The 22,303-nt window shown below is 50.6% G+C and overlaps 1 protein-coding gene across 1 annotated transcript in view; it reads left to right on the top strand.

The window, feature by feature from the left end:
• The first annotated feature begins 12,852 nt into the window (after positions 1 to 12,852).
• Positions 12,853 to 22,303, top strand: part of CREB3L1 (cAMP responsive element binding protein 3 like 1) — a 44,416-nt gene continuing 34,965 nt past the window's right edge. Inside the window, exon 1 of the mRNA XM_024254829.3 lies at positions 12,853 to 13,473. Coding sequence (XP_024110597.1) covers positions 13,372 to 13,473 — 102 coding nt within the window. The 5' untranslated portion in view covers positions 12,853 to 13,371. The remainder of the gene's footprint in view (positions 13,474 to 22,303) is intronic.

Genomic DNA, 22,303 nt, shown 5'->3' with positions numbered 1-22,303 from the left:
GACATTATTTTAAAAAAATAACTAAGTGATGTCATAGTGGAAGATGCTTTGCCTGGGGAGCTTAGTTGACACGCAGTAATGGTTGCTGTTTTACTGTCATTGTTCATGCTGTTGTTGTTTTGGTGCTCGCCATCTCAAAGCGGGGAGACAGGTGTGGAAATAAGTAATTTGTGATAATAAAGCTCTTATCCTGAGCCCTCTGCTCCACTTTGGGGTGTGGGCAGCAGCCCCTCCAACTGCCTGAACAGCAGGGCCTGAAACTTTTATCTGGACTTCCAAGGTCACCCTCTGGGTCTGGCCCTGATGGTGGGAGATCTCTCTCTGGGGCCTTCCTGGGCTGGGGGCAGTGGGCAGAGCCCAGCCCAGGCCTCAGAAACCCGTGATTTCCCCCGAGAGCAGGCCCCACATCAAAGCCAATCTTGGAGGGGCGAGTCCTCAGGATAAATGGAAGATTAAAGAAGGCTCCGTCTCCGCAAGGCCACAGGGAGAGGCAGCCAGCAGGCGACCACAGCGGGGAGGCCCCAACACAGCCCTGGCAGTGGCCATCTTGGGGGGCAAGAGGAGAGAAGGGGGCCCAGTCCTCGGCAAGGGGAGCCAGGAGGACACCTTAGCATAGGGAGTGCTCCTTGTGATTAAATCTCGATGCATCTCTCCATTCCATGCCAGCTTCTTAACCCTTTCCCAGCCAGGCGGCAGCAGGGAGCTCAAGATAGGAAACCCTGGGCCTCTCTTCAAGAGACTTGGTTTGGTCATTGGGTTTGGTCATTGGGGTTTGCTCTTTCCAGCAAGGGAGCCTGTAATGAGGACCTCCTGGCCCCAGTCTTCCTCCCCAGGGAAGGTCTGTAATTAGTGCAGGAGGCGAGGCTGAGGAAGCGCAGACAATGTCATTTGAACCAGGATGAGACAGGGCTCAATTGCTAGTCTGCACTTTTTTTTTTCTGGTGCCATTTCATATACAAAACTCCAGCAAACTTAACCCTTTCCTGGCTGGGCCCAGATGCCAGGGTTTCCGCTTGGCACAGCAACCATTCCTGTGCCTAACGTGCGCCATTCTCACCTCCACCACATACACCCCAGTTCAGGTGAGCCATGGTTTCAGACTTCCTCAACACCGGCCAATCAATCACCCAACAAACCTTTGACGAATGCCACCAGATGCCAAGCACCCAGGGGAGGGGACCCAAGGGAAAATCTCCCTTCCTGTCAGCAAGGAGCTGACAATCCCTCTAAGCAGCAGGGGAATGCACACTCGAAACAGGTGGCAGGCAATGGAAGGGAAAGTGGCACCTGCTGAGGACCAGTGCAGGGCAGGGAAGGAAGCTGGGTGGAGGCAGAGTACACACGATAGGTGCAGGAAGGATTGGCGTGTGGTAAGCACTCTGTAAATATGTTCCAAGGGAGATATCTTCCTGGAGCAGAGCTTTTCTGCAATCAGGGCCTGAGGGCTGAACCCACAGAGACAAGGAAGGCGGGCAAAGCCAGCCCCAGGTAGAGACGGATGTCAGAGCTATTGAGACAGGCAGAGGCTACTGCCTCCTCCCCCATGCTCCTGGAGCACCCATTCTGAATCCCTGAACTACAGTTTATCTCACGCTGTACTACAACCTGTCTGATTGCAGATCTGTCTCCTCAACTAGATTGCAAGCAGCCGGAGGGCTGTGTCTATTCACCTCTGGTCTCGTGGGCCTCAGCACTGAGCCTGGCACACAAGAAGTACTCAATCAATAAATGCTCTTTGGTTGTTTTTTTTTTTTTAATACTTTTTATTTTTGTGGGGGAGAGAGTCTTGCTCTGTTGCCCAGGCTGAAGTGCAGTGACGCGATCTTGGCTCACTGCAACCTCCACCTCCGGGGTTGAAGTGATCTCCTGTTTCAGCCTCCTGAGTAGCTGGGATTACAGGTGCATGCCACCATACATGGCTAATTTTTGTATTTCTAGTAGAGATGGGGTTTTACCATACTGGTCATGCTTGTCTGGAACTCCTAACCTCAGGTGATCCACCTGCCTCGGCCTCGCAAAGTGCTGGGATTACAGGCATGAACCACTGTGCGCAGCAAATAAATGCTCTTTGAATAGATGGTTGGGCTTGCATGAGATGGTGAGAGAAGTGAGGAAGAATCCACCTCTACAGACTTTCCCAGGGAGGATGCAAATTCTGGCCCCACTTCCCTTGCAAATCACATCACAGTATCTCTAACATGTAAAGTTTAGCTTCTAGAAATCAATAAGACCAACCACCAATTTTTAAAGGTTGAAGAATGTGAATAGAGTCTACAGAAAAGGAAACATAAATTGTCCTAACACATCTAAAAAGATGCACAATTCTACTCAAGACCAATTTAAATTTAAAATATACTGGAGGCTATGGCTGGGCGCCGTGGCTCACGCCTGTAATACTAGCACTTTGGGAGGCCGAGGCAGGTGGATCACCTGAGGTTAGGAGTTCCAGACCAGCCTGACCAATATGGTAAAAACCCCATCTCTGCTAAACATGGTAAGGTGTAAATGAGTGTAATCCCAGCACTTTCGGAGGCTGAGGTGGGAGGATCACTTAAGGCCAGAAGTTGAGACCAGCCTGGGCAACATAGTGAGACCCCATCTCTACAAATAATAATAATAAATTATCTAGGCATGGTGGTGCATGCCTGTAGTCCCAGCTACTCATATAGCTGAGGTGGGAGGATTGCTTGAGCCCAGGAGGCCAAGGCTACAGTGAGCCATAACTGTACTGCTGCACTCCATCCTGGGCGACAGAGCAATACCTTGTCTCCAAAAAAATAAATAAATAAAATACACTGGAAACCATTTCTTATTTATCAGATTAGAAAATTCCAGGCTGGGCGCAGTGGCTCATGCCTGTAATCCCAGCACTTTGGGAGGCCGAGGCGGGTGGATCACGAGGTCAGGAGATTGAGACCTGGCTAACATGGTGAAACCCCGTCTCTACTAAAAATACAATTAATTAGCCGGGCTAATTAATTGTAGTCCCAGCTACTCTGGAGGCTGAGGCAGGAGAATGGTGTGAACTCGGGAGGCAGAGCTTACAGTGAGCCGAGACCGCGCCACTGCACTCCAGCCTGGGATACAAAGCAAAACTCCGTCTCAAAAAAAAAAAAAAAGAAAAGAAAAGAAATTTCCAAAAGTTTGATAATATCCTCTCTTTGAGAGACTGTAGAACAACCAACAATGTCGTATATTGCTGATGGGAGTGTAAATTGGTACAAGATATTTGAGAATACCTACCAACATTACAAATGCATGTTCTCTTTGACCCAGGAATCCTACTTCTGAGAATTTATCCTACATGCAGTGCTTGAACAAGCCTATCTTTGCAGCACTGTTTGTTACAGTAAAAAAACTAGAAACAATCCAATTGTCCATTAATTGGGGACAGGTAAATACATTCATACAATGGGTGGCTATGCAGCTATTTAAAAAAAAGGATGAGGAAGTTCTCTGTGTGCTAATACAGGAAGATCCTGAAAATAGATTAAGTGGGGGAAAAAAGATGCAGAACAGTGTGTATAATATTTTTCAATTTAAAAAGAGAGAGAGAGAGAGTCCTGGTATTGTGGCGCATGCCTGATAATCCCAGCACTTTGGGAGGCAAGGCAGGAGAATCAGTTGGGGCCAGGGGTTCAAGACCAGCCTGGGCAACATAGTGAGACCCTGTCTCTACAAAAAATTAAAAAGTTAGCTGGGCACACCTGTAGTGCTCAACTACTCAGGAGGCTGAGGCAGAAGGATTGCTTGAGTCCCTGAGTGGCTCACGCCTGTAATCCCAGCACTTTCAGAGGCCAAGGAGGGTGGATCACGAGGTCAGGAGATCGAGACCATCCAGGCTAACACGGTGAAACACCATCTCTACTAAAAATACAAAACATTAGCTGGGTGTGGTGGCGGGCGCCTGTAGTCCCAGCTACTCGGGAGGCTGAGGCAGGAGAATGGCATGAACCTGGGAGTTGGAGCTTGCAGTGAGCTGAGATCTCGCCACTGCATTCCAGCCTGCGTGTGAGAGAGATTCCACCTCAAAAAAAAAAAAAAAAGAGAGAGAGAGAAATATCTATACATACACACACACCCCCCATAGAAGGATGCCCAAGAAAGTAATAAAATCGATTATATGTTAAAGGGTGGGAACTTAGTGGTTAGGATATAGGATGCAGAGATGGGAGGATTGCTTTTTGTTATATTCTTTTTTTATTTTTTAAACCATCTGAATGCATTATCTATTCAAGAAATTGAAAAAGACACACACACACAAACTTCTACCTAGGACTGGGGATTCTTGGATTCTTCACAAGTTGCTGGGTAAATGTGATTCTACCTCAGCTGGCTGTCCCTCTGTCGTTTTCCCTTCCTTGCTCCTACCAGGTTTTCCTGAGACCCTGGATTCCAGTAAACAGTCCTGCCATCTCAACTCATGCCTCCAGATCATAGACTATGTGTGACCTTGGGCGAGTTACTTCATCTCTCTGGGCCTCAATAAAACAGAGTAATCCTAGTACCTGCCTCCAAGGGGTATGGTAAGATGTAAATGAGGAAACTCATCTTGGCACCAATAAAAATTCAAAAAAAAAAAAGAGAAAACTCATAGGATGCGTTTAGCATAAATCCTGGGACTTGATCAATGCTATATTGTATAAATATATAAGATTTACTGTTCATATTCTTTGCCAATATTTTTATTGGATTGTTGATCTTTGTCTTATTGATTTATAGGTGCTCTATTGATTCAGAAGATTGAGATATGCATTGCAAACTGGCAGAGCATTGAAAAGTAACAAGACCCAATAAATGGCAGTTTGTGAAAATCACTATATATTTCTGATTATTTCTCCTCCAAGCCATGCATGCTGATGTTTGAAGGGGTCCCACATTGAAGACCTTGGGGCTCATCTGGACAGCCACCAAGGAGCAGAGTCTTTTGTCACTGGCTCTGTGTCTCTTAACCAGTCTCCTCTGGGTAGTCAGAGATTGTCATTCTCCCAGGTGCTTCCAGCTGCAGCCCTCAGAACAACAACCTTCCCTTTTACTCTAGATGAGGCTCATTCTCTGTGTCTTCCCTGGAGGTCCCCAGGTTTGTGGGGTACGTGTGTAATACCAGCTCCTACAAGAAAGTGCTGGAATCCCAGCACTTTGGGAGGCCAAGGCAGGCAGATCACTTGAAGCCAGGAGTTCAAGACCAGCCTGGCCAACATAGTGAAATGCTGTCTCTACTAAAAACATGAAAATTAGGCCAGGCGCAGTGGCTCAAGCCTCTAATCCCAGCACTTTGGGAGGCCGAGGCAAGTGGATCATGAGTTCAGGAGATCGAGACCATCCTGGCTAACACGGTGAAACCCCGTCTCTACTAAAAAATACAGAAAATTAGCCAGGCGTGGTGGCGGGCACCTGTAGTCCCAGCTACTTGGGAGGTTGAGACAGAAGAATGGTGTGAACCTGGGAGGCGGAGCTTGCAGTGAGCCAAGATTGCACCATTGCACTCCAGCCTGGGCAACAGAGCAAGACTCCATTTCAAAAAAAAAAAAAACACAAAAATTAGCCAGATGTGGTGGTGCATGCCTGTAATCCCAGCTACTTGGGAGGCTGAGGCAGGAGCATCACTTGAACCCAGGAGGTGGAGGTTGCAGTGAGCTGAGATCTCACACTGCACTCCAGTGTGGGTGACAGAGCAAGATTCCGTCTCAAAAAAAATTCACTAATAAGTTCAAGTAAAGCCTCCCCAGGAAGCCCTAAGTCTTCATTCCAGAAGAGAGAGAATCCTGGTGGGCTGGTCCTAAGGGACATATCGAGGGACTGGGTTGCAGAATACACACCCTTGGGGCCCCTCACCCTGATCTGTGGACACTTGGTGCTTGCTTGCCATAGAGCCGAGGAAAACATTCGGCTCCTTTGGGCCTACATCCATTCATTTTTCTCCAGAGAGTTGGCCCCCCCTTCAGTTCTGGAGGCTCCCGAAATGTTCCTCAGAGCACCTGGAACCGATATTTGCATTAACTAGTGATCGCCAAGGCCCAGCCCGCTGGGTTTCTGTTTGTTCTGCTCAGCCACAGAGGCTGGAGCTGGTCCCTGAGGATGGCCCACAGGGCACCCTTTCTGTGCATGACAAAGGATGGAAGCCCCCACCTGGACCTGCTTCTCAAAAAGAAGAGCCTGGGTTAGGGCCAGTAGGAGGTAAAGGCTGAGTCTGCAAAGGCCTCAGCCTCCTCCCAACTCTCCGGAAACCCCCCGGTTACTATGCAATTTATCCAATCCCAGAGTCTGACGCAGCAGAAAGATGAAGTCGGAGGCCACATCAACTTTCCAATACTCCTGCTTAATGGCTGTGTAATCCTTAGACAAATAACATAACCTCTCTGAGCCTCACTCACTTCACCTATAAAGGCAAAAATATGTGTGTATTTCTGTCTCCCTTCTAAAGGCATTTGAGAAACCCTACAGACAATGGAATTCGATGGTTGTTAATGGAGGAAAAAGGATATGGAGGAAAGGAGAACAAACACAAGATGAAGGCAGGCTGCAGTTAGTGTGTGAAATGAACCTCCTCTTCCTGTTGCAAGAGGTGGACCTCAGCAAATTGATCTCTGAGCTTCCTCACAGGTCAAGTAAAGAAGGCAATGCAATGAACTACAGAACCTAGAGTGTCCCTCAAGCTAAAAATAGGCCTGCTGCTCAGAAGCAGCCAGCTTTGATGGGCTCTGAAGTAAAAGAAAAGATGCTTCCCCAGACCTTCCTAAAGGGACAAGGTGGCAGGTGGAGGTGGAGGATATGTGCATAGTGGGCCCCTCCCCACGTGGGGGTAATACAATCTCCCAGGGTCTTTGTGAGTCTGAAATAAAATGAAATGCTTGACAGTGCCACCTAGAGTGGCTGGCATACAGTAGGTGCTTAATATGTGCCCATTTCCATCTTTCCTCCTACTCTGTCTGCTCCCAGGGAAGGATATCCATTGATCTCACAGGCATGTGAGGATTCAGCTCTTCAATCATTCAGCAAACATTTATCGAACACCTGGGTTAGGCAAAGGTGGGAATCCTCCTCAACCTAGCTGGTGTCTTCCCTGCTGTCCCCAAATCCTTGGCCTCAGAAGCTCTCCCCCTCCCACTGCCACCCACCCTTCTGGGTCTCAGCCCCTGCCTCCTCCCCAGCATGGCTTTAATCCCCAGGGAGCCCTGCTCCTGTGGCTTCTCCCTCATTCCCCGCATAGCTCCAGGCTGCTCCCTTCGACCACCACATTCATGGAGCTGGGCCACGTGCAAGAGCACAATTAATATTCCACTCAGTCTCCCCGAGCCCTGCTGCCTACTGGGAGAAGATGGAAACCAGATTTGCAGCCGCATGCGCTGGCATGGATGCACACAGAGAGGCAGCCCGCCCCTAGGTGTGAGCTGGTGCATACACGTGTGCAAATGTGGAAGCCCCACACTTAGATTCACACCTCCAGACACCCTCGGGGAGGGAGGGGCTGTATGCACACCTAGCTCCCAGCCAATCACTGCCCAGGGGACACTCAGACTCCTCACACACAAAGGCCATATTTGCTTTCTGGGCAGAGGGAAACAGAATCATAGCATTTCAGAGCTGGGAGGATGGGATTTCAGAGACCAAGCTAAGACCCTCATTTTCCAGGGAAGAATCTGAGGCCCTGGCTTAACCTTGACTGTTATCAGTCCCCAGTGAACCACATGGTGACTGGATACATTTTAGCAAAGCCTTTGATTTAAACGCCTGATGCTGCCTCCCTCCTTCCTGGGGACAAGCTACTTCAGTCTCACCAGCCTTGGAGGTCGGGGAATCTGAGGCTCACGGTGGGTTGGGGGGATAAGGGCTTGGCAAGAGCAGGAGGTCGTAGGCAGAGTCAGGCCTCCAACTTTCCGTGCCCCTGCCCTTCCTCTTAGCCCCATAGTTCCAGCTCTGCCAGCCCTAGGTGGGGCAGGATTTGCAGAGGAGTGTCCCCAACAATATCAGGACTCAAGGCAGGAGGAAACAAGTGGCTTTGTTGGTTTCTCTCCTATTACTGGAGACTTCAAGAGCGAGGAGATGGAGGGCGGTGGTATGCCTGAGTGCGTGTCTTCTGGGGAGGGAGCCAGGTGGCTGCGTTCTAGAGATGTCTAGAAGCGGAGTTGGAGCAGGTGATTCAGGCTGGAGGGGAGAAGGGTGACTTGAGAACAGGAGGAGAGCAAAGCAGGAAGCGGGTGGAGCTGTTTCCCAGATGGCAGGCAGACAGAGGGCCAAGGGGCGGGCCTGCTTCCAGTCCAAAGATGGGACGGCAGAGCAGAAATTCAGGGAAAAAGAAGCAAAAATAATTACCAGGAAAAGGAGCTGGAAGGGAGGCAAGTGTTTTCTTAGTCCTTAAGGAACTTCAGTCTTCAGAGAATTTAAAGAGGAAAAAAAAATCTATCTTAAGGCCTTTCTCCAAGGCAGGGTGGTTGGTGATTCACCCGCTGCTGTGGAAGGCCCTGGAGGAAGGCCCTCCCCTCAGCTGCTGCCTCTCCCCAGTGAGCAAATTCAGTTCAACTGGGGTGAGTGGAAAGGGCTCTGGGTGCGGAGCCGGGAGGCCCTGGTTTCAGTCCTATCTCTGCCTCATGAGCCTGGGTGACTTAAGGCAAGCCTCCGATGGCCCCAGGCCTTGGTTTTCTATAAAACGAGAAGGGGCAAGTCATATAAACTCTCTGAGTCTTGGTTTTCTCATCTGCAGATTAGGGATGATAATAATATCATGTTGATTCTAAGGTGTCATCAATTACATGATGCACCATTATTTTATGTACTTCAGGAAGGAAAAAACATCTTCCATTAAACTATGACATACCATCGATCATAAGACACATTCTGACTTCAGAGATGTTAAAACATCGAGGAAATGTGCATCTCAGAATCAGTGAAAGACGATACTTATCTCACAAGCTTGTTCCAAGAATTAAACAAGATGATATAAAGTATTTAGTGCCTGGCACAAAGCAAGTAGTAATAAATGTCCGGTATTTTTATGGTTCAGGGTTGGGTGGGAAGGGATCACAGGCCAAAGGGGTGGAAAGGAGAGCCCTAAACCAAGTGAGAGCTGGGGTTCTGAAACCCACCCCGCTCCTGGCAGAGTGCCACCTCAGGCTCCATGTCCAGCCCCAGTGGGGGGCACAGGGAAAGCAGTCAGGCAGCCCAATTTAGGGAGCTGCTAGAGAACAAAGGGCCCCGTCTGCACCCCGGAAGTCAGTCTAATCTCCAGGATGAATATGTTTTCATTTCTCAGAAGTTCCTGTTAGAGTGTGCCAAAGCATTTTTCCCTTTACAACCCAGGCAAACAAGACAGGTTTACTTTGGGTGACCTTATTACCACCACCCAGGACCTGCCTGCCGAGTGTAAACACCAGCTTTGCACCCTCCTGGAGGCTCTGGGCAGAAGCCTGGAAAATCAAAGTACCAGGCCTCCTGAGCGGGGAGGCCCTTCACACTCCCCCGACCCCTACCCCTGCTCCTCAGGCCCTGTCCTGGAAAGGGCGCATTGGAAGATCCTTGGACAGGATGAAACCCTAGAGGGCATCAACACCTCGCCCATTTCATAGCTATGGAAACGGAGACCCAGCGAAGGGCAGTGACTCTACACACACGCACACACACACCATTCTACTCACAGCTCAGCCTGGCAGGAGCCTCTCTCTCTGCCTGATCCTCAGTGTCTGGAACAGGCAAGAAGCTTATCTCTGTCCTCTTTCTCCTGTGCGTCATTGACTGTGTTGGGATGCCTTTATGCATGAAGCTTTTGCTTCACAGTTGGAACAGCTCATGGAGAGCAGCAACCAGGTGTTCCTGAGCCCGTCACAGAAGGGGCTGCCATCAGTGCTTCTTGTGACCTGCAGTATTTGGGCCTGTGGAGGGAGTGTTTGCAGAGCCAACATTGGCCTCCATCCCCTAACTCCTTCAGATGTAGAGGAGGGGCCTGGGTCGGGAGTTGAGTTGTGGGACCAGGCCCAAGAACTGGGAGGGAGGGAGCAAACCCTCCCTGCTGGGTTAGAAGGCAGACTTAAGACCCAGGGAGACATCTCATTTCGTCTCCTGGAAAATCTTTAATAGACAAGAGAGAAGGGATGTGCGACTGACCACACCCTACAGAAGGCTTCAGGTGGGCACAGTTCTTTCCAGTCCTGGCACAGAATAGAGCTTGGGCTTCAGTGTGGCCATGAGTACTGGGTTTGTGTAGGGCATTGGGGTTTTGCCCTTATCATCTCACTCCTGCACCACTGCCTGTTCTTCCCAGTCTGGCCTTCCTCCTCTTTCTCTTCTACTTGCTGTTCCCTCTGCCTAGAATGCTTTTCCCTGCATTTTGCCCCATAAATGACCCCAGTTCTTGATTCAGTTCTCAGTTCACATGTGGCCTGTTCAGAGAGGCCTTCCTTACCCAAAGGGTCACATCACACTATTTTATTTTTTCATAGTCCTTACCACTCTCTGAAATCATCTTCTTAACATTTTTTTACACACCCACCTCTGTACAACCACGTTTACTCTGGGATCTAGGTTCTTAATCACTGCTGTGTCTCCAGTGCCTGGTCTGGGAACCATTCACAGTAGGTACTCAATAATGCTTGTCGAATGTGTGAATAAATCTGCGATCATCCTCATCTCTGCTGGATTTTGCCATCCTCTTCATTCCAGAAAGAAAATGATCACACTCCTCTGTGTGCCCGGCTCTACACTGCCTGGTCTCCCTCCTCCCACTGCCACCCCTTTCCCCAGGATTTCTCTTGGGAGATTCTGCCTCTCAGACTCTGCAGAAGCTGCCAGAACCAGAATGTCTCCCCAGGATTATTTTCAATGGTTTCCTGGGGTGTTCACCTGGGTAAGAATAAGGAAAGAGAGGACACTTTAATCCTACTTATCTAAAACTATATAATCTTCCCCAATCACTTAAATGGTACCTGTGTCTCTAATTACAGAGCAGGCTGGGAGGAACACAGGCACAATTTCCAGCCAACCTCAGGCAGGGGGCCACTTTTGCTCCTCCTGGGGGCCTGTAGGGACTACAGCTCAGTAGCCAGGACTCCAGACACCTGCTGCTGGAGCTCACTCACGATAGCCTGGCCTGTTCACCCAGCCAGAGACCCCTCCCCTCCCCCTGAGAAGTATCAGCCACATCCCAGTGTTTGAAAGGTCCCCATTTGGCCAGATGTGACGCATTTGGGGAAGACACCCATGGTCCCAGCACCCTAATTCTACCCGCCACTGTTGTGAAAGTGAGTTGATTTCTTTTTGGCCCAGGCTTACTTCTCGGAGTTGCATGGCTGGTGAACTGGTCCCCAGAGCATGGATTATAATCCTACTTTCTCAGGAGCAAATTCTCCAGGAGGCCTGGGAGCTAACAGTCATGTGACAGCCTGGAAGGTCAGAACTTCACTCTCCAGAACTATGTCAACCAGATCATAAGATGGGGAAAAGCCACGTGCCTGCCCGCCTGCCAGGCAAGCAAACAACTGCTGTCTCAGCCTTGGTATGAGCCCTTCTCCCACCTGGTGCTGAGAGCAATTTTGGTGACATCCATGGCTTAGCTGCAATGACATCTCTACTTCTTAAAGGCCTTTTGGTTCCTAGCTAATTAAACATCCCAGACAGGGAGGACACACTTAATCTTATTAATAACTTCTGATCAGGAAACAGTGTGCCCAGCCCTCTGAGGGAGCGCCTTTCTGAACCACCTCCATTTGTTCAGGTGCTTGGCAATTGTTATCAGCCCTTTCAAGAGATTAAGTTTGTACGCAGGAGCAAGCCACTTAGGTAATGGATCCCGGGGCCCTGGGAGTGTCTGGTGACTGTGGAGTGTGCAGCCAGACAGCACCTTGGCTCATTCAGATTCCAGAACCACTGTTTTCCAACTTCCTGCTCTTCAGAACCACTGGGGGGTAGGGAGGGACTTGACTATTGAGGAGAAGAGGGGGACTCTCCTATCTCTGGCTGTTCACCCAGCCCTTTCACACAGAGGGAAGCTGGGACTGTCCTTGCCCTGAGGAGTCTCACAGCTCAGTGGGGTGACAGACACAAACAATGTGAGCAAATAAGGACAATACCACATTAGACTGGAATCAGTGGAGGTGAGCACATGATGCCATGTGGGTGTATACCGTTGGTAACTGCTCCAGCCTGGGGATTCAGGGAAGGCTTCCTGGAGGAAGAAACAGGTGAGATGAGAAATGAGAGTTACAAGCTGAAAATCGGCTGGGCATGGTGGCTCACACCTGTAATTCCAGCACTTTGGGAGGCCAAGGAGGCCGGATTACCTGAGGTCAGGAGTTCCAGACCAGCCTAGGCAACATGGTGAAACCCCATCCCTACTAAAAATACAAAAATTAGCTGGGCATGCTGGGGCGCGCCTGTACTTCCAGGTACTCAGGAGGCTGAGGCAGGAGAATCGTTTGAAACTGGGAGGCGGAGGTTGCAGTGAGCCGAGATCACACCATTGCACTCCAGCCTGGGCAAAAAGAGCGAAACTCCGTGTCAAAAAATAATAATAATAATAAATAAAATTTTTAAAAAGCTGAAAATCTCCCCCGTTGAGGGGAGATCTGTTGAGGGGACTGTGAAATGGAATTCCCTGACTGGGTTTGGTGCAGGCTTTAGCATAAGGCTGGAAGGATGGAAATAGCTCCCTCATCAATTTATGGGACAGTGGTTGGTGAAGCCTTAAAATGCCAATGTTCCAGGAACACTGTTATCGGTTCCAGGACTATTGTTGCTTTAAGCCCCCACCTTGAGCGTTCAGAGAAGAGAGATTACTAAGAAAGACGAAGTTGCAGATGTCTCTTTAAAAAAGGAGAGCGGAGTCCTCGAGCCACGCCCTCTTCTCATTAATATTAAATTATCGTGAATATTGATGTGGGGGCGTGGCGCCTTGGCCAGCTGGGCTAGCCAGCCAGGGGTTCCCGGTTTCACAGAGAGGAAAGTGACAGAAGCCGTGCGGAGGGAGACGCAGAGACAGAGGAGAGGCCGGCAGCCACCCAGTCTCGGGGGAGCGCTTAGCTCCCCCGCCCGGGCTCCCACCCTGTCCGGGGGGCTCCTGAAGCCCTCAGCCCCACCCCCGGGCTCCCCATGGAAGCCAGCTGTGCCCCAGGAGGAGCAGGAGGAGGTGGAGTCGGCTGAATGCCCACGGTGCGCCCGGGGCCCCTGAGCCCATCCCGCTCCTAGCCGCTGTCCTAAGGCCCCCGCGCCCCCCGCGCCCCCCACCCCGGGCCGCGCCGCCTCCGTCCGCCCCTCCCCCGGGGTTTCGCCCCGGACCTGCCCCCCGCCCGTTTGCCAGCGCTCAGGCAGGAGCTCTGGACTGGGCGCGCCGCCGCCCTGGAGTGAGGGAAGCCCAGTCGAAGGGGGTCCCGGGAGCCGGCCGCGATGGACGCCGTCTTGGAACCCTTCCCGGCCGACAGGCTGTTCCCCGGATCCAGCTTCCTGGACTTGGGGGATCTGAACGAGTCGGACTTCCTCAACAATGCGGTAAGATGAAGGGTCTCCGTTCCCGTTCCACCCCTGGGCACCCGTCCTCGCGGCGCGCCTGGGCCCCTAGAAGGACCCGACTACACATCACTGGGCAGGAGCCAGGGAGAGGGTTCAGCGCAGGGTCTCCAGGAGCGACATGTGTTTGGAGCTCCGAGATTTGACGAGTAGGTCCCTGGACACCTCCCTTGGAACCCCGTCTGACCTAAGCCTCAGAGCTGGTGCCAGTGCGCGCCCCTCCTGTGGGCTCAATCTTTGAATACATTGGCCTTCACCTTCTAGGGGGAAGGGGCCATCGAGGTATCGGCTCCGTCCGATCCTCGGATCTGAGCTCAAGAGACACCAATCCCGCCCTCCACCCACGTCTTCTAGCCGTCCCCAACCCACCCCAGGTTCCAGGACAAGACTGGGCGCAAAGTGGCAGCGCCCTTTCCTGCGCCTCTCTTGGGGCTTCGGTGGCTCATAGGCTGGATCTCCGCTGGGGGGCGCACCGGGGAGCGTTCAGAGGGCCTGAGACCCGACCCCTCGGGGATCAGAGCCAGACCTGGGTTCTCAGCCAGGCCCAGAAATTTCAGGGTGCTTCCCTGGCAGCCCCAGGGAATCAGGCCCAGAGACCCCCCCCCCCAACTCCAGGGAGGGACCTGAGGCTGGGGGCTGGGAGGAGGCCGTCAGGGCAACACAGGGTGATGGCTCAGGAGGAGGGAGCCATTTCTCTCCATCTGCCTCTAGATCTCTGCTCTGTCCCTCTGTTCCTGGAGTCTGGCTGACTTTGTGTCTCCCTCTCCCTATGTCTTCTTGACTAGGTCCAACTGTGAGCTTGTCTTTCTCCTCTTTCTCACTCTTCCCCTCCCTCCCTAAGGAAACGTGGCTTCTCTCTCTTCTTCCCTCCCTCCCTCTCTCAGGCTCAGCCCTAAGGCCTTGATGGGGGAGGGGCATGGACTTAGAATGGGAGAAAATATTTGGGTTCAGAAGGGCCTGGCCAGATAAAATGTGGATTGGGGAATCTAGTGGGAGCCCCCTCTTCAGTGAACTACCAGTTGCATGTGAATGCCTGTTCACACACCACACACACACACACACCCTGTGATCAAGCACTTGAGACTCTTTACTTGCTGACCTCTACCTCCCAGGACCAAGATAAACTTGGCCAGGCAAGAGCCAAGTCCTTAGAGGACTTGAGCATCTGGGACTTCCACCTAAACTGTCCCAGGCCACTAGATTGACGGTGAGGAACCAAGCCAAGGGACAGGAGCCGGAGTCAAGGAGGCATGGGGGCTGAGGTCTCCCTGTTCTCCATTAAGCAGCACATCCTGGTCACCCTGCGCTCTGAGGAAGGCCCCTGTCCCAGGCAGAGAGAGCATAATTCAGCAGACAGGACAAGGGTATAAGGGGAGAGGGCTTGCATTGACTGCAGAGAGACTTGGTTTCTAGTCCTGGCTCTGCTTCCCCTGTGAGCTTGGCCCCTACCACTGGCTCTCCTCCCTGAGCCTCAGTTTCTTTGTCTGTAAAATGGGGGAGAGGTTGGATCAGGTCTTCCTATAGATGGTTCTGGCACAGATCCCAGGAATAAAGCAGCAGGGATGGGGGATCCACACGTCCTCTTGAAGCTGGTAAAAGACACTAGTCAGAGGGAAAGAGGTTTGTCAGAGCTCGGACCCTTGAAGTCAAGCGGGGCAGTAGAGCCCTGCAGTAAGCTTCCCTCGGCCTTGGCAGCTCTGAGTTGGGATTTCTTCTGAATGAACTCGGCCGCCCGCAGGCTCTTCCTGCTGCTCCATTCAGCCCTGCATCCCCAGCTGCTCATCTGGGCCTTGGTCCAGCACAGGAAAGGAGGCACGACCAGACAGTGGGATCCAGCACTAGGACACTGGGGAGGAAAAGCCCTGCTGGGGAGGCTCCTCATCTCGCACCTGGGCAGGGCCAGGAGAGGCAGTGGGAGAAGATCGGGTGTCTAAGGAAAGAGAGAAAGGACTCTTGGGCTGGGAATCAGGAGATTTAATTCTGTCTCTGTTTCTGCCACCAGCCAGCAGGACAATTCAGAAAAGTGACTTTTCTTTTCTTGTTTTTTTTTGAGACAGAGTCTTGCTCTGTCGCCCAGGCTGGAGTGCAGTGGTGTGATCTCGGCTCACTGCAAGCTCCGCCTTCCGGGTTCACGCCATCCTCCTGCCTCAGTGTCCTGAGTAGCTGGGACTACAGGCACCCGCCACCATGCCCGGCTAATTTTTTTTATATTTTTAGTAGAGACGGGGTTTCACCGTGTTAGCCAGGATGGTCTCGATCTCCTGACCTCGTGATCCACCCGCCTTGGCCTCCCAAAGTTCTGGGATTACAGGCGTGAGCCACTGCGCCTGGCCAAAAGTGACTTTTCTTCTTCTGGGCTTTGGCTTCCTCATCTGAAAAATGGGAATATTAGAACTAGAGCATTACTGTAAGCATTTCGAGAGAAAATTAAAGTGAAGGTTATGTAGCACAATGCCTGGCATGTAACGTTCATCGTTGGCTTGATCCATAGAGACTGGATGGGGGTGATAGTGAGAATTGCTCAGCTAGGAGTTGCTGTGTGAACATAGCAAGTTACTTTCCTTCTCTGGGGCCTCCATCTCTATATCCGAGGTCCCTTCCAGCTGAGATCCCATTCCAACCCTTCCTCCAACTTTTTCATTCTGCATGAGGATAGGAAAATGTTTCCAGGGTTAAGGATGGGTAGGGATGGCGTCTGTGTGCCTCTCGGTCTGGAAAATGGAGAGCAGAATATTCGCTATCCTCCTTAAAAATCCAGATACGAGCCATAAATCATGTGGAAATCGTGTGTGCTCTGTTGCTCTGTGCAAAATGCAAAATGTATGCTCACCCTGAAAACAACTATGCAAGAAATACGCATGCACTTGGACAGACTAAAGAGTGAGTACACAAAGTCAAGACAAGTGTGTTTGGAGGTGGCTGGGCTGCTTTATTTTTCTTTCTATGAGGATACCTTCATGTTGCTGCAATTCTGTTTATGTGATTCTCAGAGATCCTCAGAAGGGGGCTGCCCTTCCTGTCCCATGTGGGGGCATCTCCTCCCTGCCCCTCCCACGGTTTCTGATATGGCCACCCTTGAGCCACTGTACTCTGCGGTCCTTCAGCCCCTCGGCCCATACGAGAGAGAGGGTCTGGGCTCCAAGAACTGGGATAAAGGACCAGAGGGAGAGCAGGTCGTTTCTCCAGATGGAAACACTAGGTCTGTGTGCTGTCCCCTCCTTCCTCTGGCTAAGGGGAAGGGATGTCTGGCTTCTCTAGAGGGAACTGGCTTGGGATCCCAGAGAAGCCCCAGCTGGGAGGGTGTGGGGAGGAGAAGGAGGAGGAAGAAGAGGTCTGTTTTCTCAGAGGGGAGCAGCAGGAAGCTGCAAGGATGTTTGCCCAGCACACCCGTTTACTCCCTGCAGCTGGGGAGGCCAGGTGTGGGAGTGACAGGGACCCAGGGACCAGCCCAGCATTGCGGGGAGGCGGTGGGGGCTAAGGCTGATCACTACTCCCCACACCCCTAGCCTGGCTTCTCCTGAGCTAACTGGGAAGCAGAGAGGCACTCCCACCCCCAGCCTTCGGGAGATTTAGGGAGATTAGAGAAGTATGTGTTTGGGTGTTCCTATGTCTGCGGGTGGGCCTTTAACAGTCCTTAAAAGGGGAGATTTGTGTGTGTTTTTGTTGTGTTTCTGTTTAAGTTCTCACCAACAGGAAAAAGGACAGAAGTGCTAAGGCACTCTGGTCTCAGAGTGGAATCTGCTAGAAAAGATCTGATGAAAAACCTACTGGAGGAGCCCAAATCTCAGGGTGCCTATTCAGAAAGGAGACCTCTGATACCTACTCCTCTTTCAAAACATTAAGTTTGTTTTGAGCAGAGGTTTGGTTTGGGTTTTGCTTCCCCCAGTGTTGAGGGAACAGTTCCTTGAGTCAGGGGCTTGGTCTGTCTTGTTCACTGCTGTATCCCAGTGCCTAACAATCGTTAATGAATGAATAAATCAATGGATGGATGAATGAATGGATAGATGGATGAAGAAAAAGGGGCCCAAGCCAGACCCCACATTCTTAGAGAAGAGGGAAAAGTGTCCTTAAGCCCATCTATTTGCAGCCATTGAGGTCCTGCAGAGCCTGCACTGTCTCTGGGATCCAGGAAGGGCTCTCCGTGGTTTTCAATGAGTTCTCATTAACTTGAGCCATCCCCCAACTGCACAGGCCTCTGCAGCCCCTGGTCTAGAATAGTCTACAGCTGGCTGACCCACAGGGGATTTGAACTTGTGGCTCAGGTCTCACTCTTGAGCACTGTCTCTAGGGCTTCCGTCTTCCCCAGTTTCTTCTTCAGATTGCTCTAGGACTCCTGGATCCATACTCACCCAATTTAAGACTAAGCCTTTTCCAGCCCTGCCTCAGAGCCCTTGCACATGCTGTTCCTGTTATCTGGACTGCTTTTCCCCCAGTCTCTCCTTCTCAGCCTTCTGATCCCAGCTCAAATGTTGCCTCCTTAGGGAATGCTCCCTGACTACCTAAAGTGGGACCCCCCTGTTCTTTTCTGTTTTAGTCTTTTGATTTCTTCTAGCCCTTAACCTAGTTTGCAATTATTTTAATGGCCTATTGTCTATTTCCTCCATGAGAAAGTAAGTTCCATAAGAGGAGAGTCCATATCAGTTTTGTGCATTGACATAAACCTAGCACAGTCACATGGGACAAAATAGATGCTCAATGTAGTAAAACTCTACAATAATGCAATAAATATGCCCAGTCAAAAATTTCCAATTATGTTCATTTGCAGTGGCTCATGCTTGTAATCTCAATGCTTTGGGAGACCAAGGTAGGAGGATTGCTTGAGCCCAGGAGTTCAAGACCAGTCTGGGCAACATAGGGAGACCTCGTCTCTACAAAAATTAAAAAAAAAAATGAGCCGGGCATGGTGGCATATGCCTGTGGTCCCAGCCACTCAGGAGGCTGAGGAGGGAGAATCACTTGGGCTGGGGAGGTTGGGACTGCAGTGAGCCATGATGGCATCACTGCACTCCAGCCTGGGCAACAGAGCCAGACCCTGTCTCTAAAAGTAATAATAATAATACAAATTTAAAAATAAATTTTCCAATTACATAAAATGTGGAGTTATATTTTTGTAGAATTAACGAAAAACAGTATTTTTCAGATGGTCTGTACTATCACAAAAAGCAGGAAAGTAAAAATTGTGACACCTTACTGCACAAAGCAGACCAAACAGAAAGAGTACCACAGGAGCATGAGGCAGTCACTTTTTTTTAACCAGCCCCATAGAGAATGGAGTTTTGCTCACTTTTATTTGAGAAGGGGCCTGAGCATAGAACAGAAGTCAAATTTGGGTCACATTGTAGTGAACTTTGCTCTATTTCAAGGACTTACTATATTTGTAGAGAAAATTACTTTAGACTGGGGCAACCCTTGTAAGGGAAGGGAGAAATTATTTTTTAAAAATCCCAGGCTGGATGTGGTGGCTCACACTTGTAATTCCAGTACTTTGGGAGGCGGAGGCAGGGGGATCACTTGAGGCCAAGAGTTTGAGACCAGCCTGGGCAACACAGAAAGACTCCATCTCTACAAAAAATAAATTATCCAAGCATGGTGGCACATACCTGAAGTCCTGCCTGCTTGGGAGACTGACGTGGGATGATCACTTAAGCCCAGGAGTTCAAGGCTGCAGTGAGCTATTATCATGCCACTGCACTCCAGCCTGGGCAACAGAGCAAGACCCAAAAAATCAGATCTAAGTGTTCAAGAGGTGCACTTATGATTCCTGAAGGGATCCTGGGGTTTTCAGGATCCTGGACTGGCTAGCCCTTAGGGTGATGGGGATGCTGGGTCCCACAGAAGTGCTGTCTGCACTCCGATATGTTGTGAGGTCCCTCCGGCTTCCCTGGACCAGCTGGGAATTCACTTGCTCATTCATTAATACACATGTCCATTCCTTCAGCAACTGGGCACTGAAGGAACATCTATGCTGGTGCCAGGGTAACCCAGATGAAGAAAACACACTCGACCCTCCAGTCAATCACGGACGAATGAGAAAGACAGAGAGGGAAATAGGCAGTATCAACACCATGGTGGGCGCCATGATGGAGCAGAGCATGACAGGAGGCTGAGCCAGGCTACAGGTCATGAAAGCTTTCTCAGAAGGTGATCTCTGCACATGCTGCCCCAATTTCCCTCTTCCTTAGTGGCAAAGGAGTTATTAGAAGGCATTTCTGGCCAGGCATGGTAGCTCACGCCCATAATACCAACACTTTGGAAGGCTGAGGCAGGTGGATCACCTGAGTTCAGGAGTTTGAGACCAGCCTGACCAACATGGTGAAACCCCATCTCTACTAAAAATACCAAAAAAATTAGCCGGGCATGGTGGCATGTGCCTGTAATCCCAGCTACTTGGGAGGCTGAGCCAGGAGAATCCCTTGAACCCAGGAGGTGGAGATTGCAGTGAGCCAAGATTGCACCATTGCACTCCAGCCTGGGCAACAAGGGCAAAACTTGGTCTCAAAAAAAAAAAAAAAAAAGGCATTTCCACAGGGACTGGGGCCGTGTTCCTTTTACTGAACACGTATAGGCATTATTATCCATTGTGCACTCCGCTCAAGGGCAGGAGTCCTATGGATGGTCAAAGAGGGGAGCAAGAAGAAGCTACAAGCAAGTTCTCTCGTTGTTCTAGTTTGAGATTTCCCCTCTAGAGCAAGGAAAATTCAGGATCTTTGATATCACAGGGTCCCTGTCTTCATCCTCATCCACTCCCATCCTTAGGGCACCTTGGATGCCTAGAGCTTTATGGGCAAAACCAGATCCCCTGGATAAGCTCCCACATCCCATTTCACACCCTATCCTCAGATTCACCCCCAGGATGCTGTTCCCCAGCCCTTCTGGGGACTTGGATCTTTGCTCTCTGCAGCTCCCAGGACTCCTCAGGAGGCTCTGTTTCTGTCTGCCCTGGCCTGGCCTGGCTACTGCACCAGGAGAGGGGAGCATAAAGGACATCCCTGTTTTGTGTCTTCTTCCTATATCATGTGCCTCATGTGAGTCCTGGTACCGAGGCCCTCCTGGAGCATCTCTCTCTGGGACCTGGCTTGCCCTTGAACCTCCCTCAAGAAACCAGCTGCAGATGCTGGAGAACAGGCTGTTCCTCTGGAAGTCTCAGCACTCCTGGGGGCAGGATGGAGGAGGAATATTTGGGTGGAGTTAAGTCAAGACCGTGAGCTGGAACTCTGTGTAACCCTCTTGAGCAGCCCTGGGGAAGCCAGACTGAATGGCAGGACCCTGGACCAGGATTGGGGAATGTGTGGGGGTGGGATTATCTGGTTCAGGAGAAGCTGGGAGAGGCAGGAAATACCCCAGGACTCTGACCCTCAGAGGAAATATGTCAAAGGTATTGATTTCTTTGGAATGTCAAAGATCTTGATCCCCACCGCCTAGACACACCATATTGTCTACAAGGCCAGTTTGATAGCTGGAGCAACCATGGGCTTCCCTGCCGCCAGGTTCAGTGTGCCTCCTCCCCTAATTCCCCTGGGACAGAGCCTTCACTGCCGCTTCCTTGGCCGTTGGCTTGTGGCTCGTGGCCCAGAAGCCACTTCACCCATCACAGAGAGTTTGACACATCTGGGCTGGGATGTGTGGTCCGACATAACAGCTGGACAGCAGCAGCCACTGGCTCCTCCTCCCCTTCCAAAAGAATAACAGAAATGAAAGTAGCGATGGAGTGAGGCAGGCTCTTCAGGCCTTCACGGAGAGCCAGGAGGTGGGTTTCAGGCAGTGATTGACGGGGGCTCGCTTTGGAGGCAGACAGATCTGAGCCTTTGCCCATGGGTTCCCCTCCACCTGGAATACGCTCACCCTTCTTTACCTCATTTCCTTCACTTGCTGTGTGACCCTAGGCAAATCACTTTCCCTTTCTGGGCCTTGGCCTCCTCATTTCTGAACTAAACTGAGGGCTCCTTGAGAGCAGAGTGTGTCAGTCAATTATTTGTGGCTATTCCCTAGGTACAGTTATAATGACTGAGTGCTCAGGAAATGTTTATTTATTGGATGGATGGAAGGAAGGCAGGATGGAGTAGGGTGGGGACGATAGAGGAATGAATAGGTGGGTGGATAGATAGTAAAAGAAAGGACACTTCTACATTTCCAGCTTTGATGATCCTCTTTTTTAAAGTAGATTGATTGATTGATTCATTCATTTGATTACTCAAATCGTGAATCTTAGCATAAATGCCATCTCTCCCTTTCAGTTTATCATCATGGCCTTTTCTATTATGACATATTGTGCACTGGAAGAATATATAGAATGTGTATCTATCAGTTATAAAGTATAATAAAATGAATACATGGAAACTTACCCAGCTTAAGAATCAGACTCAGGGCTGGGCATGGTGGCTCATGCCTGTAATCCCAGCACTTTGGGAGGCTGAGGCGGGTCAGCAGTTTGAGACCAGCCTGGCCAACATGGCAAAACCCCGTCTCTACTAAAAATACAAAAATTAGCCAGGTGTGGTGGCGGGAGCCTGTAATCCCAGCTACTCAGGAGGCTGAGGCAGGAGAACTGCTTGAACCCAGGAGGCGGAGTTTGCAGCGAGCTGAGATTGAACCACTGCACTCCAGCCTGGGTGACAGAACAAGACTCTGTCTCAAAAAACAGACAGACAGACAGACAGAAAGAAAGAAAGAAAGAAAGAAAGAAAGAAAAGAAAGAAAGAAAAAGAGAAAGAAGGAAGGAAGGAAGGGAAAGAAAGAAAGAAGAAAAAGAAAAGAAAACAGACTCAGTTCTGAATATCTTGGTCTCTCAAAGCTGCACGAGTTTGGGACACAG

The sequence above is a fragment of the Pongo abelii genome, chromosome 9, assembly GCF_028885655.2.
Source record: "Pongo abelii isolate AG06213 chromosome 9, NHGRI_mPonAbe1-v2.0_pri, whole genome shotgun sequence".
Lineage (NCBI taxonomy): Eukaryota > Metazoa > Chordata > Mammalia > Primates > Hominidae > Pongo > Pongo abelii.
Note: the sequence above shows the minus strand (reverse complement) of the source record. Positions and strands in the feature narration are given on the sequence as shown.